Source organism: Dermacentor variabilis, chromosome 10 (genome assembly GCF_050947875.1).
Source record: "Dermacentor variabilis isolate Ectoservices chromosome 10, ASM5094787v1, whole genome shotgun sequence".
NCBI classification, from domain to species: domain Eukaryota; kingdom Metazoa; phylum Arthropoda; class Arachnida; order Ixodida; family Ixodidae; genus Dermacentor; species Dermacentor variabilis.
In genome coordinates this window covers 130940508-130958737 of record NC_134577.1, presented here as the reverse complement: position 1 = coordinate 130958737, position 18230 = coordinate 130940508, and the positions used below count along the sequence as shown (strand labels likewise).

General features: G+C 47.6%; 1 protein-coding gene across 1 annotated transcript in view; it reads left to right on the top strand.

The window, feature by feature from the left end:
- The window catches only part of LOC142560961 (myb-related protein B-like), a 315010-nt gene that overhangs the window by 55507 nt on the left and 241273 nt on the right, over positions 1-18230 (top strand). The window contains exons 2-4 of the mRNA XM_075673395.1: positions 1459-1798; positions 9459-9562; positions 15355-15483. Coding sequence (XP_075529510.1) covers positions 1459-1798; positions 9459-9562; positions 15355-15483 — 573 coding nt within the window. The remainder of the gene's footprint in view (positions 1-1458; positions 1799-9458; positions 9563-15354; positions 15484-18230) is intronic.

The following is an 18230-nucleotide window of genomic DNA, read 5'->3' as shown; positions in this document are numbered from 1 at the left end:
AAAGATTGTTCAGTCATTTTTACTAAATAATAAAATGATTCCACGCCAAGTCCGCGCACTGTTTAGCAATAGAAGCGAAAAATAAAAAGGAATGCCACCCCGATTACGCTTGTGTTCAAAGTGCGCGCCCAAAACCGAAAACGGAAGATGTTAATCCTATCCACTTTGTGCGCTGCAGTCAATTCGGCTGCTAGACTCTATGGGAGTGTCTGCTCTTGTTAAATTCCTTTCTCTATGCTTAAACCTCTGGACTTCTCGCAAGTGGCCGGTGCAGCCACTCCCGGCTGTTGTCACTGCTGTGGGAACGGGTGGCCGTATTTTTAGTGTACTAGAAAGTGGACCGAGCGGTGGCCTAGCTGAGGCACAAAACAAGAAAAGTAGGCTGAGGCGTGCTGCAGTATGTTCAGTGGGTGGGCGTCTCTGTCCAGAGGATCGGTATAGCGTAAAACTATTCCAACCTGTGTTTATGCCCATGTGGGGAAGGCCTGCGCCATTTCAACCCATGATGAAGGGTAGTGGCAGACTTGTAATAAAAACATATTTGAATGGTTTTGCGTTATACCAGAAAGTTCAGCATCAGGTTCTTTGGAATTGACCTGGTTTAGCTATGTAGAATTGGCTAAAAAAAAAAAAAAAAAGTTGCAGTTTCGCTCGAAAGGGGAAGCATCGATTGCGATAGCAAATTAGTAGACAGCTATACGAAGTAAGGATAGTAGTTTCATCGACCGTATAAATGTGTAAACATTCGCATGGGGAACTGGCGATCGCAGCTCAATCTTGCGAAGAAAGCGAAGAGGCAGCGCAGTTGGGAGTGGTGACGGCTTCTACTCCGTGGCCAAGTGCGTACATTGCATGGCCACGCGCGGTCGCGTGCACCATATCTTAAGAGGGATATGCAGACGGCTGGTAGCTTTGTGTGCGCTGTGTTCTAGCTGCTCTGGGGTTGAAGCGGTAGGTGGTACGAAGGTCACTTCGTTCGCTGCTGCTGTTGCGCTTGCTCACACCATCGCTTTGACAGCGAGTGCCCGTGCTCATCAAGCGTGATGTTTGTGCGCATGTGCTTGCTTGTGCGCGCTGACACTATGGTTGTTAATTCACTTAGTGACTATTTTCAAGTTTATACGGCCAATAAAGTTGCTATCCTTACTTTGTATAGCTATCAACTAATTTGCTATCACAATGGATGCTTCACCTTGTAAGCAAAACTGAGACTTTTTTAGCACTACTGTCGATTGCTTCATGGTGAAATATTGTAATACAATCTGTAGTCCGTTTTACACTATCAATAGTTTAAAAAACTGCCCATACTGTTAGTAGTAAAAAACTGATGGTTTTGCATAACTAGTGCCTGAGTGTGCAGAACAAGATGTAGAATGTGTTTTGGAGCAGACGACAGAGTGTTGGCCCTGTGGCTGCTCTGTTGCCATGTTGAGTGACGCTCACTTGACGACTGTGCAGGGTAAAGCAAGAGCCGTGCAGCTCGGATGACGAGGACGACGACAGCAGCAGCAGCAGCAGTTCGTCGTCGTCGTGCCGATCCCGCGGCCAGCAGCAGGAGCGCGCCACCACGGCGGCACCAGCGCGCCGGGGCAGTGGCGGCGGCGGCCAGAAGCCACTCAACAGAGGTCGCTGGGACAAAGAGGAGGACGAGCGCCTCAAGCGTAGTGTCCAGGCCCTAGGCACGCACGACTGGGCCGCTGTGGCACGTTGCTTCTCAGACCGCAGCGATGTCCAGTGCCAGCAGCGCTGGCACAAGGTTGTCAACCCCGAACTTGTCAAGGGCTCCTGGTCCAAAGAGGTGAGGTTGCTACCACTTCGGGTCGTTCCAACCAACCAACGTTCCAGCCTGTGGCTTTTAACACACTTGGACAGGCTTTCTTATAAACACTGAAACGGTTCAAGACGAGTCTGATGCAAGTGTAGATTGCACAAATGGCCGTCTTGTAGCCGATGATCGAGCCATACATGTAGACTGGTCTAGAGAAGGAATTCCTACTGGCTAGTTTTTTGTGATAGCTAGGAAGAAATGAAAATTTGCCATGTAAGAAGGTTGACATCACCAGCATTGTTGCCGCATTCTCCTTGGTGTGTAATATACTTGGATTTTGGTACCACTTTATAAATTATTTGTGAAATCATCAGAGTGAAAGCTCAATTGTTATTTTATTTACCCCAATCTATTGGGCCTCTATTTATGAGAAATTGCTCTTAAAATTGCCTGCGCATTACAATCAGATACGAAACCAAAACTGCGTGTGCGGCGTTTGCAACAACCAATCATCAGAGGCAACATCATCGCCATCACACAATGGCAGCAGAGCATGTTTTTGTGAAGGTTGCTGTGGGTGGTTGGACGGCTAATACGGGCGCCACGTGGTGCACCTTTGATCGTGATTAAGCCGGATTAGGGTGAAATTTCTTATCCGCAAATGGCTTCCTTGTGCAAGCTGCAGAAAGTTACCTGTCCCGGTTGAAAAATTTAATCACTGTTGAAAGTGCCGCCTTCGTCTCCCATATGAGCAGCAAGTCAAGGCCTGGGCTGCAATCCTGTACGGCACAAAAGACAACCTGCTGTGGTCCATTGACAGCAACAAAGCACTTCCGTATAGATTAATTTTGCGAGTCCCGTTTCTTTTTTTGATCACAGACGTAGAGGTGTTTTATATCTTTCTTTTATAAATTGGATGCATATTAGATACAGGGGCACGTTAGAATTGGGTAAATACGGTTCCTGCTTGGAGTGGAAGATTGAGATAAGCATGTGACAATACCCTCTTATGATGGGGTTTTGTTGGGACGCCAGTTACTTGAAGCCTTGACCGGCGTTACTACTGGGTAGCCTGGCGTTGTCGACAGGCTGCAGTCATTCTAAATATCTTTTCTCTACGCTACAGGCTTCTAGAACCCTGGCCCCTGGCTAACCGAGACATGCACAACGCTGTAGTGGAGAGCAGTTGACGTAGCATCTGTGAGTCGCATAGTTCGGCAGCTCGGAGCGGTCTCTCGTTTGCTTGGCGTTTCTCAACGTGCACGTACCCGTTACCGCCCGTACACGCTCGTACACGTTACCGGCACGGCAACTCGCCGCACGCTGTTTGCCGTTCGCAGGCCGCAGTGTGGCGGCCACTTTGCTCGCGAACGGCGAGATTTCCTTGCCGTAGAGAGGCTGGGACTGGGACCCATTCATCCAGCAGCTGTACGGCGAAGTGGCCGTATCAGAGGCAACACTGAGGAGTCAGAGGAGTGGTCACTCTGCTGGCACTGGTGCGTGACACCGTGGTCACGTTCAGCGGCGCCAATATCGTCGCTAGGCCTTTTCCGGTTCACTTCAAAGCTAAAACTGACGGCGCTTCAGAATGAATCACCGACTCGCACAAGACGCAATATTTTCTTACCGTTGTTGTCGCTCTTCGCAATAATTACAATAATCGCGATATGCACTTCGAGTCGCCACTTGTTTACCTCTGCTAGCAGAGAACGCGTTATGCGCGAGCAGACTACGCAGTATAGTTTTACGTCACTATTTCTTGTGACTCACGTGACCAAGCTGTGTTGGGTTTCCTCTCCTACGACGTCATAGCATCACCCGAAACCGAAATCGATTGGTATAATAATGCTATAATTAAGTTATTTATTGGGTATATATGAATCCCGCGGTGTGTATCGTGCTTCCTGAAGCAGTACGCAACGCTTGAATCGAAGAACACATGAACGAACATTTTCCTGTCTCCACCCCTTTAAATAGGCCTGCTAAAATCATAGGCAGGATTTTGCTCACGTCAACGTCACGTGATATGTACAGAGTCTGGTCGGTGATGGGCAGCTGCTCCCTCTCTCCCGGGCGACGTTGCGCGTGTTTGCTTCTGCTGGTGGCGACCCGTGGGTCCAGTTTGGTTCGCAGAAAGGAGTCCCCTTGAGTCGCACAGTTCGCGGAAGGCGGCCCTCCCTCCTGTCACGCACACACACAAAGGGGCCCGTAATCACTGTGGGGCGCCCGCCAGACCGGCAACCGCTCGAGACACACATAGAAAATTAGGGATCAATTCTCTGTTACGATAAGGCATTCTCTTTCGACCGTTGTTTTCGCATGGGATGTTACATGCCAACCGTAACAGTTTTGAGATCAAGTAATGTGTGTTGCACACATTGCAATGATACACACATTTGTGAACTTGCACCCAAACAAGTGCTACAGTCGAACACGGATATATCGAACCCACACATATCAAATTATTGTCTGTATTGAACTCGTAAATTATCCCCTTGAAAATTCTGGGTAAAAGTATAGAAATTCGTACGTTTATATCGAACGATATTTTTACCCGCCATTGGATATATAGAACGCCGCGCGATCTCGGCACTCGCTGCACCCGCGAGCTCCGCGCCTCCCCCGAAAGGCTCGGAAAATGTGAGAGCGAGAGGGAGGGAGGCTCAGACGGTACTCCCGCTGCGCACGCTCTCCGACTTGCGGAACTGCTTTTATTTTGTACGTTGCATATTGCAATCACTCAGTTCAGCCCTTGGGCGCGGCCGGGCAGTCACCATTGACCTTTAGCGCAACCACGTGATGTGACGTCACGACAGCCGGAGGAAAAGCTGGGCCCCAACTCGCGCGGTCGCGCGCGGCCGCAGCCACCACCTGACTGCCGCTCCTCCCGCTAGGGGCGCTGCGCCGGCGCGTGACGTCACGGAGGAAAAGCTGGGCCCCAACTCGCGCGGTCGCGCGCGGCCGCAGCCACCACCTGACCACGCAATATGCAACGCATTCTTGGCTTAACCAAGCCAGAGTCCTTCCATGTTTTTCTGGTCACGAAACTCGCCGTCACGCTATGGGAGAGGTTCATATGCTGCCCAAAGGTGCCGCGACGCGGCGCCACTGTGCCACAGAGGGCATCGTTCGCGTACCGATACGCGTGCGCAGTGCGAGGCGAGCCGAGTGATCGGGTGCGTTCTGTGCATGTGCCGCGCTATTTTTCGAGTGCTGGGCTGTTTAGTCGAAGTGGTGGGGTGGGACAACGATGCCGAACACGTGTTGCAAGTAACAGCTGAAGAAGTAGAATGGTGGTATTTCTAACAAGTCATTTAAAAAAATTGCTGTATTTGTGATGTGGCTACTTGTGTTCGTTTGAGAGTTGTTTTGCAATGTTGTTATGAAATGCTTGTGCTTTACACTTTCTTCTTTATAGAAACAATCAATTATGCATTCTGTATTTATTGCCATTCGTTTACTGGTGTTTGTTTCCTGCACACCAATGCATCTCTCTCACGTTTCATGTTATTTCTTTATGCTGATTATATCAGTGTCATGCTTTTAACAAACTTCTTGCATTGTAAATGGTGGACCATTCGTGACCGGACGCCTCTGTGCTGTCTGTATTTCGCTCCGCTTATTTTACATGATAAATAAATGATCGTGCCTGTATGTTGTTTTTGCATCAACTTGTTTTATTTCTTTTCTTTATCAAATTATAAAGTTTTTTTTTTATTTTCGACTATGATAAGAATATCAGGATCGGTGATTGCAGCATTTTAACATATTGTAAATAGTTGCGCATTAAGAACCAAAATACCTAGTCTCGACGTTTCTGCGTCGAAACCACGAGCAGCGTGAATAAGTGCTGGGCTTACTGACGCTTCTAAACGACTGCTTGCTAAGGCGATTGCCTAATTACAATACAGCTAGTTCCAACTGTTCAGGTCCTAACACTTCACGTTCACCTTAATCCGTTGCTAAAAGCCGCACCGAAGACATTTAGTAGCGAAGTTTGTCTTGCATTAATCCTACCTAAATCTCATTCAGAAATGGCATCGCTTTTCCAGAGAAATCTTAAGCGCACGGAGCAGCTCAATTTCCTTTTCTTTGTCATTAAGTATTCTACGGTAGCAGCACTTTGCAATAACAATTTCATTCTTTTGATCTCCTTATAAGATACAGCCCACAGCCAGAGTCCTTCTATGCCACAGTTTAACAGAAAGTGAACAGCTGTGCTCGGCGAACAATCTGGCGCTATGCGCAACGGAGAGTTGGCGCTTACTTACGGATAAGCGGGGGTGCAACAGCCCATATGTTTGCATCTGGTGATATGTGGGACCACTGGCGCTTTGTTGCGAATGAGCGGTGTTTAATTTCAGGCAAATATTAAAAAGCGAAGCCCACCGAAGTGTTGAGGCGAACGGCGATGATGAAGGAATCTGGACCGAGACCGCCTGGCCGTGTACAGCAGACGCATTTCGACAGGGGCGAAATGCAAAACACCCGTTTATTTATATTTAGGTGCATTTTAAAGGATCCCAGGTGGTCAAAATTAATCCTGAGTCTGCCACTACGGCGTACCTCATAATTGTATCGTGGTTCTGGCTCTTAAAATCCCAGACTTTTTTTTTTTTTGGTCTGAGGTCGCCGCAAGCTCCATGTTATGAGCGGCTTTTCTTTCGTCCCGGGCGCTCATATCAAGGCAGAACATGCGCTCAGGCAGTAATTTAAGCATATTCAATGTTAAAAATAGTTACGTGAAACTAAAGCGACGGTTGGGGAAGTTGAGAAAGCTAGAATACCGAGGCTGCCCCACACACAACCACAGTGGTAGCGGCGTTCGCATGCCCTCTAATACACGGTTGCGCCTCTAGCGGCGGGCGCTGGCTCTATATGAAACTGAGGCGGCAGTTTCGTGACCAGAAAAAAAAATGGAAGGACTCTGACCAAGCTAAGCCTGGCCATTTTTTCTCTCTCCCAATGTCTCTCATCCTCCCCCGCGTAAACCATAGTGATCGGCTCGGAAAAGGTAGCCAGGAACGAAGGCGGCAATGGCCTCCTCCTTTTGCCTTTTTTTTCTTGTTGCTTTTTCAAGAGTTTTGCTCAGCCAACCACAGCTTGTGCCTTTGGTACGTCGCTGTCGCCCTCGGAGGTCGCCATCGCGAGCGCTTTGTTGGCGGAGACTGAGCACGTGAATTCTTGTGTTTTGTGCGCGTTCTTGTGTTTCGTGTTCATTATTGTTTTGCGTGCGTCTCACGACACGTGTGACTGGATCGTGGTGAGCTGACGCGGAAGCAATGGCCGCAGCAAGCACAAGCAGCGTCAAGAAGCGCAAGAACCTGGACTTTGCGACAAAGCGGAAAGCCATTCAGCGTGTTGAGGCGGGCGAGGAAAGTGCGGCGAAGGCAGATGACTTCGGGATTCCTCAAAGCACTCTAAGCACCTTGTTAAAAAACAAGGCGGACATAAAGTCGAAAGCGGCGGAGCAACGAACGTCGGGAGCTTGTCGTGTGCACGCTCCTGTCCACAAAAAAGTTGAAAAGGCTCTCTATGCGTGGTTTTTAGAGGTGTGGGCGAAGAACATTCCGGTGGATGGCCCAATGCTAATGGCTAAAGCCAAATGGTTTGCCGCTGCACTCGGTGATGACAACTTTACCGACAACACAGGGTGGCTGCAGAGGTTTAAGAACCGCCATAAGATAGTTGGCAAAGCCATTTCTGGGGAAAGCGGAGCCGTCATCAGCCAGGATATCCAGCAGTGGATTTCGAAGGAATGGCCGGAAATTTGCGCGAAGTTTTCACCCGCGGAAATTTTCAACGCCGACGAGACCGGTTTGTTTTGGCAGATGCTGCCCAGCAAGACGCTCGACGTCCGGGGCAGCACGTGTCACGGGGGCAAGATGAGCAAAGTCCGCGTGAGCGTTCTGCTCGCTGCAAACATGGATGGCTCTCAAAAGCTCCAGCCCTTTGTGATTGGCAAAGCAAGGGCATCGCGCTGCTTCAAAAACTGTAAGCAGCTCCCCGTTCGCTACGCCTTGAACAAGAAGGCGTGGATGACGCGTCAGCTGTTCACAGAATGGCTGCAAGCGTGGGACGCCGAACTGGGCAAGTGGGGGCGTCACGCTTGCCTTCTCGTCGATAACTGCTTGGCCCATCACACCACCTGCGAGCTCGAAAACATCGCGCTCAAGTTTCTGCCGGTGAACACGACAGCGAAGTTGCAGCCGCTCGACCAGGGCATCATTAAGTCGTTCAAAGTCTGCTACAGGAGGTGACTCATTGATAGGCTTTTGGTGAACCTCAGCATGGGCACCGAGCTTAAGGTTGACCTGCTGGGGGCCATTCAAATGATGACGGGCGCCTGGAGAGACGTGAAGCAGGATACTGTGGCCAACTGCTTCCGGAAGGCAGGCCTCGTGACGGCCAAACTTCCCGAAACCTGCGAAGACGGCGACGGCGACAACGAGTGCATGGACGACGCGTTTCGCGAATTGTCGTCCCTTTTCCCGGCTGCCGTTCCAGCCGAAGTGTCTGCTGACGATTTTGTGAACGTTGACAGCAATGTTCAGGCTGTTGCGAGCCTCGCTGACGAGGACATTGTAGCTGCAGTTGGAGGGACCCAGGCTGACAGCTCGAGTGGCGACGAAGATCGTCCGGACGAGGGCGCGGCTACACGCTCGTACTCCGCCGCTGAAGTGGTGGCAGCATTCAGCTTGATTCGCCGTTGTTGCGGCGACATGGAAGGAACCGGGCTTTCGCACCTGAACAGCCTCGATAAGATTGAGGTTGGCATCTTTAATTTCATTTGCAAGGCGAAGAAGCAGACCAACATAAGCAATTTTTTTTCACGCAAATAAAGCATTATGTTGCGTCGTGTGTGCGGAAATAGTTGCCATTCTTGAATGCGCCGATCGGTAGGTCATCGTCCGCCACAGGTAAAGTGTCTGGGCCTGTATTTTTTATATCAAATTTTTAATATATCAAATTAATTCGCGATCCCCTTCGAGTTCGATATATCCGTGTTCGACTGTATATACCATGTAAAGGAATGCACAAGCAGCAAAAACTTTGGAAACAGGCAAGATATATCACAGTGGCCTTTTCAGTTGATGCACATAAGGGCTCATTCGTACTGGCAATATGCAGAGGTCGCGCGACAAAGTTAGTTGCAAGTATGATCTCAAATGGGTTGCTTTGATCGAAAAGTGACTGTTTTGATAGTGAAATATTTAGCGTGCACAATCGACAAGGACACAGTGAAGGGGGACACACGCCTTTGTGTGTACCCCTTCGCTGTGTCCTTGTCGATTGTGTGTGCTAAATATTTCACTATGAATTCATGCCAACTCGCCCAACTATCAGTTCTGACTGTTTCGAGTCAGTTGCTCGCAGCTTGATGTTTTGTTTGCATGACCACAATCGCAAAGCTTGAAAACCAATCGTGCTTTCTTGCACGGCTACGGTGGCAGTAGCAGGCGTGAGCCATAGCGTGAACAGCATCAGTCGGTCTTCCAACGACCGCGCAACATCAAAATCTTATGAATAATGCCAATCTGTCTGGTCGCATTGATCGTGAACATGGATCACTGTTAGTCGCTTCTTGGTGGCCAGTTGCGGTCGGTCATGCAATGAGCGCTGTTGTGAATGAGCCCCAATTGTTTTGTTGCTGTGAAACAACCACGCTGATGCACAGGTTTGTGTGCAGGAGGATGACAAAGTGGTGCAGCTGGTGCAGAAGTATGGCCCCAAGAAGTGGACCCTGATTGCCAAGCACCTCAAGGGACGCATTGGCAAGCAGTGCCGCGAGAGGTGGGTGCGCGCTTGGGCAGGGCAGGCAGTGGCTGGTGACGAATGACCGTGTCGGTGCCAGAGGTCGCCAGTCTGCGTGTGCAACAGTTTAATTTTTCTGTAGACCTGCTTTGCCACGATTTACATCCTGACAACTCCAATAATTGCCTTGCCATGACAGCTGGCATTACCATGGACGGTTAGGGCCTAAAACAGAAGTCGAACCAAGAGAATGTTTGTGACAGTTCAGAAGAAGACAAAAGATGAGAATACAGTCAAGCCTAACTACCGTATTTATTCGGTTCTAGCGCGCCCTTGATTGTAACGTGCACCAATTTGCCGTGACTTAAAAGAAAGAAAAGTCCTTTGCAATATTCCGCACCTTATTCTTTCATACAGAAATACAACTTTCTCTGATTTGGAAAAACAAAGATTTACTCCCAATGCACTAAAGCTGCGATAAATAAAAAAGTTGCACTTTCGCCCGAAAGGTGAAGCATCGATTGCGATAGTAAATTAGTGGACAGCTATATGGAAAGTAAGGATAGTAGTTTTATTGGCCCTATAAACGTTTAAACTTTTGTTTACTAATTAAATTAATGAGCATGGTGTCACAGGCGCACAAGCAAACATGAATATGTTCCACTCAATGACCGCGGAAACTCATTATAAGAATGCTGGAGTGAGGAGGTGCGGTAGCAGAAACGAGCAAATTGACCTCTCGCTTCAACGCGGCCTAAGCGACGACAACACAGCGCAGTGCGCCTAGATGCGTTGACTGTCTCCATATCGCAGATCGCTTTCAAGATAGGGACCGCGCGGCTGTGCCTGTGCAGCAGCCGCCAGTGTAGAACGCCTCCTGTTTGCGCCAGTCCCGTACGCAAGTTTTGTGAACTCTGAACGCCCATGATGCGGCTTGATTTCTGTCTATCTCTGAACACGTGATCATTTTCCTTTTTTTTGGGTGGGGGAGTGGGGTGTATGAGCTCGTTTATTAACACTGCATTTATAGTTTTGTATTGATCGGAGTATGTGCAGAATATTTCGCTTATGCATCTTTTTTGCTTGCTTATGTTCGCCAAGACGTAGGCCTTTACCTTTGATCTCCAATAATTGCTGTCTTGCACCAGCCGATTCCAACTAACACCCGCAAATTTCCTAATTTCATCTGACCCCCTAGTCTTCTGCCGTCCTCTACTGCGCTTCCCTTCTCTTGGTACCCATTCTGTCACCCTATGGTCCAGCGGTTATCTAGTTTGCGCATTACATGACCTGCCCAGTGCCATCTTTTTCTCCTAATGCCTATTAGAATATTGTCTATACCCCTTTGCTCTCTGATCCAAACTGCTCTCTTTCTTACTGTAATTGCTATCACACTAATAAACCATCATAGTTTCATTTCTCTCATTTCTCCGTATAGTTTCTTGGTGAAGCGTATTTCCAGGGACTTCACCCACACTGCCGAGACATTAAAGAAAGATGTATTTATAAAATGTGTCTGCGGTTATTTTTAGAAGTTTCAGACACACTAATGCAGAATGGATGTTTCTTGTGATTGCTACCACAAATTAAAAATCTACAGGCACTACAGTCGCGGACCGTTAATTTGGACCTCACGGGGACTGCGAAAATGTCCGAATAAACAGGTGTCCGAAAAAGCAGATTAAGGGAAAAAAAATGAAAATTTTTTTTTCCATGCACTTATTCGGGCTCGGCAGTAGGCTTGAAGAAATCATGAATGCGCCGTTTCACGCTGTTTTGTTTACGCGCAATCAGATAAGCCTGAATCTCGGACAGGGTCGTACGGTCACTATAGCGGCTGAAACCACAGTCACAGCTTGTACATGCTCCGCATGCGACGGCAGCGTAGCACATGGGGCGTCATCTTCCGACTCGGTCATCGTCCGGTGGTGCAGCAGAAACCTGACGAATGATCTCGCCTTCATCGAGTTATGTGCATATCAGTAAAGCAGTGTCAGCACCTGTGAAACTGTCAAATAAGACGTTGTCCGGAATCGCAAGGCAACCACTGCGCAAGTCTCAGCAGAACATTTTCCGAGTCGGTAGGGAGCACATCGGGAGGCGACAAATCTTAGGTCTCCCGGCACCCGCTTGCCGGCATTCCCCAGTGCAGTCTGCATGGGCACTGTCGGCGCCATTAGACACTTGACGTGATGTTTCTGTATGCCACGTTGGATCACCGGAACCTCGATACAGCACACAAAGCAAACACCACCATGCCGACACCAGTTGCACAAACGAAAAACGTGGCCTACTCGCAGCGTCGTGCATGAAGAAACAAATCAGCTGCTGGATTGTCTTGACATGGCTTACTAAGCTGAAAACGGAACTGCTGTAGAACCACTCTATCGAACCAGGCAGAAACGATGATGAGCGGGGATTTGCAGTAGCGCCACTTCATGGGGCATCAAGGAGGCTCTGTTCAAAACAAAAATGGTGTTCAGCAAGTCGAACCATGCACTGGTCAGAGTCGGTGCATGGTGCTCTCGATTGAGTTGGCTCAAGGAGGGTCCGAAAAATCAGATGAGAGGTTGTAAGGTGTCCGAACTTTCGGAAGTCGTTATACATTATAGTCTATGGGGAGAATGGCGGTGCCGCGAAGCAGACCGAATAATCGAGCATGTTTGAATTTTCGAAGTCCGGAAAATCAGTCGGCGACTGTATTACCAAAATTCACATGTACTACATGCTTGCAGTATCGGTGCAATCTGCTTCAAAATTCAACTTAAGACGTGGTTTAAGGCAGTTGCAGTACTGTACTTATAACAATATTCAGCTGCCACGAAAATTCCATTGTTATAACGGATAATTGTTATAACCGGGTTGCAGGAGAAAATCAAAATAGGGGGATGGCAGAGCTGTTGTAAGAAAACTACAATGGTGGGGAGGCCAGTGCCCCTCCCCACCACCTTCCTTCATCCAGCTGCTGAATGTGTTCACTCGTTTTAACTGCTTCCTGGGCGCTCCGATCGTGTGTAACAAGCTGCGGCTGTCGGCATTAAAGAATGGCACTGCTATAACAACTGCAAAGAAAGGTCATGGGTGGCAAGTGATATGCAAGCACCACCGAGGCATCACATTGGTGGCCCCAAAAGGGGCCTTTTAAATATTGCGAGAAAGCTGCTGCGGCAGCCTGTCAGCTTGAGGAATCCTGAAGAAACGCTGAGACGAGAACGCCACAAGCATCTAGCTATGTACTTCTCACTGGCTTGCATGAGAAAACCGTATGTCTGTCAGCCTTGCATGCTCTACGCAAGGCTTGCCGACATCCTTCTTCAGGGCTTCCAGGAGCTCCATGCCCAAGGCATTCTTCTCCAAGGTGTCCAGGTGCTCCACGTAGTGCAGCTGAAGGTTCCTCGTGAAAACGAAGCCCTGAAGAAACACACTCATCTGCCGCGCCTCCTTTGAGGGCAACGGTGAGGCAGTCTGCCCTCCCGCCTCATCGCTGCCATCGCTATCTGATGCAAGCACGTTCACTACGATCGCCTCATCGGGCAGCCTGCCCTATCCCGTCATTGCTGCTGTCGCTATCTGTTGCAAGCACGGTTGCACCGATCACCTCAGCAGTTAGAAGCACTTGGCTTCCAAATCTCCAGCCATGCGCTTTCTTTTCATCGGCATCGTCATGCATTTCTGATGATCAGCGGGCGGATCAGCCATCTTCCATTTCAACGGTGAGAAACCATGTGGTCAGGAACGATTTCGACACAAACAACGAAGACTAGCGTGAACGATTAAGCTGTTTGCAGAACTTCACTAAATGAGGAGCCAGCGAGCAACATGTGAGCAACCTGCGAGCAGCGCAGTTGGCGCCGTCTATTCGTGTTTCGGAGGGTGGGGCGGCATAGAGCTGTGGGCGCAGCTGAGCTGTGCGCATAGCCCATTCCTGTTCGGAAGGGCAGAAGGGCGACAAGAGAGAGGCGCGCGTAGATGGCTAGGAAATGAGCGCGCGGCGGCTGTTGGAGCAGCGACCCATTGTGCAGTGGCTCAAATTTCTCGTTTTCTTCACTTCTTTTCAAGGATTTCGCATTTCACTACCTTTCGGCTTGGACACCCAGCAGCCAAACTTTATCGTTATAACCGATAATGCGGCATTGGGGCATTGTAGTAAGCGGGTTATTTCACCATGGAAAACTTACAAAAGTCGATGATGCAGCAGCTTCCCGTTGTTATAACCGATATATTGTTAAAACCGGTATCTTTATAAGTGGGTTCGACTGTACAGCGCTCGTGTTGGTTTATTCTGTTTTGTTGTGGTTTCGAAGTGCACTGCTATATTGCATATTCCATTATTCTACCAGAATTCAGATTGGCCTGCTCCAAATTGCTTGAATCTGCAATTTAGTTGGCACAAGCTATTCCAAAATGCAATTTTGCTTGCTCCAAAAATGCTCCAAAGTGACTTTGGGCAGTCCCTCCCCTGCTGAAGGCAAAATGCCTGAAGATGATGAACCTTTTAAAACTTCTGTCACGCACAACATGGGGTAGTTATCGGAGGTACTTTTAGAACTTGTCTGCTCACGGCGTGATTATGGTTCTCTAATGTAATTCTGCAAGACCAAGTGCATAAAAAAATCTTGAACCTTGTCCACCATTTAGGCATCCGCATTGTGACTGGTGGCTTCAGGACAAGTCCTGTAGAAAGCCTCTAAGTACAATCAAATGAGTGGTCACTCTGTCTACAGAGGTCATATTCCAGCTTGACTTATCTTCTGAAAGTACAGTGGGCGTCACCCTTGTGTAGAGCGCAGGAACCGTGGCCTCTGGGGTGCCCGGGAGCCAACCAGCGACATCTAACGGAAGTTGCTGTGCCCGCATGTGCACAGCAGCTATTGTTAGACTTCGGGCCCTGCAACTAGCGTTAGACATTGCCTGCAGAGCGCCCGGAAGTCGCTGTTCCCACGCTCTACACGAGGGTGACGCCAACTGTACATTCAAATCCTGAACATCCTTGCTACAAAATTGTCAATGATGTGCCATACTTTTTAATGATCGACCCACATCGAGGGAGCCTCTCTCACTGCGTGTGAGGAAGCTCATTATCAATGGGACACGCTTGCATTTGCTGTAACACTGGAATGTGTGCACGTGTGAACCTTTGCCGATAAGCACATGCATGTTACGGAAAAGCAGAGATACTGTGGTAGGGCAGCTAGCAGGGGCTATAGGAAAACAAGAATGAGTTTAGTTTTCTTGGTGGTAGGATGTGATGCAGCCTGGCATTAATCTCGTGTAAACTCATTTGTTTGTTCTTGTGCGCATGCCTGAGGGTATATGAAGCGAAGCATTGGGAAAAAAGAAATCAGTTGCAGCTCTGTGCTTGTTTGTGTTGTGCCTCAGACCATTTCTAGCCATGCACCCACGGTATCAACGCTGCCTGGCCCTTGCACCATAAAACCCCATTGATTGCCATCATCAAGTAAAGTGCGTAGGCATGTGCCTCGCTTGGAGCGCGGGTGGCCTTATTTAATCTATTGAGTGTGCATGCATCTTTTGTCGGATTGGTCGGTTATTTGCACACTTTCGTGATTTGCCACGTGCCCCCAGAAATGCCATGCAAATTCTGCTGGTTGAATGAATGTGCTTGGCTGTTGTGGGAGCTATGACCATTTTGCGTGACCTATCATCGAGATTATGTTGTAGCTCGAGAACCATTCAATTTGTTTGCAGAGGTATTGACAACTGCACTTTGAGGACGGTTCTGTTGCTCTTATGGTGACAATGTTGGCATAATGTGCAGAGACAAACATGTTCGGTGGCTCTGACAACAATGTGCCACGTATGCTATGTAGGTGGCACAACCACCTGAACCCAGCCATCAAGAAGAGTGCCTGGACCGAGGAGGAGGAGTGCACCATTCTCGAGTATCACCGACTTTGGGGAAACCAGTGGGCCAAGATTGCGAAGCTGCTGCCTGGGCGGTGAGTCTGGGGGCAAGGGTTTCTCCGTAGAACTGCATGGTTTATGAGACACTGAGATCGACTAGTAAGTAGGGAGCGAAGCCTCGGCTTATTGGCATCGGAAGTTGTTGTGATCCTAATATTGGTCTAGTTGGCGATGGCTATCAGCATTGAAGGAGAATTATTAGAAATATTAGAAGCATTTAGGAAAACGGTGATGTAGCCTTGTACCAGTAAGAAAGCACTTTGTTGGAACTTATCGTGAGAAGTCAACAAACAAATACGCCAAGGACAACATAGGGGAAATTACTTGTACTTACTTAAGGAAATGAGAAAATATTAGTAATAAGAAAAATGAGAAAATTTCCTTATTAAGGAAATGAGAAAATAATGGCGATGAAAGTGGATGAAAAAACAACTTGCCGCAGGTGGGGAACGATCCCATGTCTTCTCATTACGCGTGCGATGCTCTAACCAATTGAGCTACCTCGGCGTAGCTTCCCCATCCACTTTCTTGGGTATTTATGTTTTACTACTACAACTAACCTTGGGATATCTTATTTTGTTGTAGTGCAAGCTGAACTAGGACAGCAGAAAGGCACATCTGACACACACCGCTGTGTGTGTCAGATGTGCCTTTCTGTTGTTCTTGTGCAGCTTGCGCTACAACAAAATAAGATGTGCTGTACCAACAAGCCCCTATAGCTACCCTCATTAACCTTGGGAGTGTTAGCCAGCGCCACCACTCGCAAACCTTGGCGGCGGATGTGGGACATCCTTTCTGCCGCAGGCATCACGAGTATGTGATCTTTTTGAATTAAGGCAACTGGCCATTAAATCCACACATGCTACCTGAAGGCACCGGTCTTGCCGGATTCGAGACCCTCGTTATGTAATGAACGAGAAGAAAGAATAAGAAACCGAGGGGCCCTATTTTTATTAATCATATTATGCTCAAACCACTTGAGCTCAATTGGTTAGAGCATGATATTTATTTATTTATTTATTTATTTATTTCGTGTACCCTCAGGGCCAGAGGCATTAAAGAGGGGAGTGGTTACATCAAATACAAAAAAAAAAGTACAGTGCAGCAAAATAGTTAATAGTACAGAAATAGATGGTTCTCGGTTATACAATGTTATCTGAGTGTTCCTGGAGTGCCGGTCAATAAAATTAAATACGGTGCATGCAGTGCAGTAATACAGTGTTCCGGTAATACAAAAACAGTTATACAATTGGTAGTACAAAAACACGAATGAAATGCTCCAGTTATACAAGGTTATCTAATACTGCCGTGAAGTGCTGATGGTCAACAATAGTAGCGGTTGAGGCCGGTAGGCGATTCCACTCGGCAGATGTACGCGGAAGGAATGAATGAGACATGACATTGGTTTGGCATAATGAAATTCCAACTTTGTTATTGTGATCTAACCTTGATGAAATGTATTGAGGAGGGGAGATAAGTTCGTCGCGAAGTGAAGGATGATGAAATATCTTATGAAAAAGTGAAAGTCTAAGGCCTTTACGACGAGAGGCTAAAGATGGCAAATCAAGGTTTAATTTCATTACAGAAGTGCTGGCAGTTCGGTTATAATTAGAAAAAACGAAACGAGCAGAGTTATTTTGTACCATTTCTAAAGAGTGAATTAGGTTTTTCTGAAAGGGATCCCAAACTACTGCGGCGTACTCAAGTTTTAAGCGAACTAGTGACTTGTATAACATTAATTTTAGGGAAGGTGGTGCCTTAGTGAAATTGCGTTTTAGGTATCCCAGCATGCGGTTAGCATTTTTAATTACGTAAGAAGCGTGCATGGACCACGAGAGGTTTCTAGTAATATGGACACCAAGATATTTGTAGGAGGAAACAGAGTCTAAGGGGAGATTATTAATGCAGTAAGAAGGAAGCTGGTTAGAAGTTCTGGACACACTCATAAATTTACATTTTTTAATATTTAATTCCATTGACCATGATTGGCACCAAGTAGAAGTAGCGTTAAGGTCGGATTGAAGAGAAGATATATCAGTGTCACATATTATTTCCCTGAAAATTACACAATCATCGGCGAATAAGTGAATGTTAGAGGAAACACAAGAGGGGAGATCATTTATGTAAATTAAAAAAAGGAGGGGACCAAGTACCGACCCTTGAGGTACGCCGGACTGTACTCTGCTCGGTTGAGAGTTTGAGTCATTAGCAAAGACAAACTGCGAACGGTTAGAAAGAAAGCACTCAAGCCATGCAAGCAGTCTGGGATCAATGTTAATTCGATGCAACTTAAACATTAGAAGGTTATGGCACACTTTGTCAAACGCTTTCGAAAAGTCTAAAAATATACAGTCGGCAGTTGAAGAGCGGTCAAGAATGACGTTTAGCTTGTGCGTAAATAAAACTAGTTGTGTTTCACATGAATATGTCTTGCGGAAGCCATGTTGCGATGGTGAAAAAAATGAGTTAGTTTCAAGAAAGCTAGCATGATTAGAGGCAAGTATATGTTCTAACATCTTACATGTTATGGAAGTGAGCGAGATAGGGCGGTAGTTATATGGAGAATGCTTGTCACCCGACTTATGGAGTGGGATCACCTTCCCAACCTTCCATTCATCAGGCAAAGAACCCTTATCTAGCGACTGTTGGAAGATCATTCCTAGGAAAATTGAAGAGTAACAGCTAGTACTTTTCAAAAATTTCGCGTTTATTAAATCGTGTCCTGGAGCCGAAGATAGTTTTAAAGATGAGATAATTGGCACGATGCCTGCTGGTTCAATGA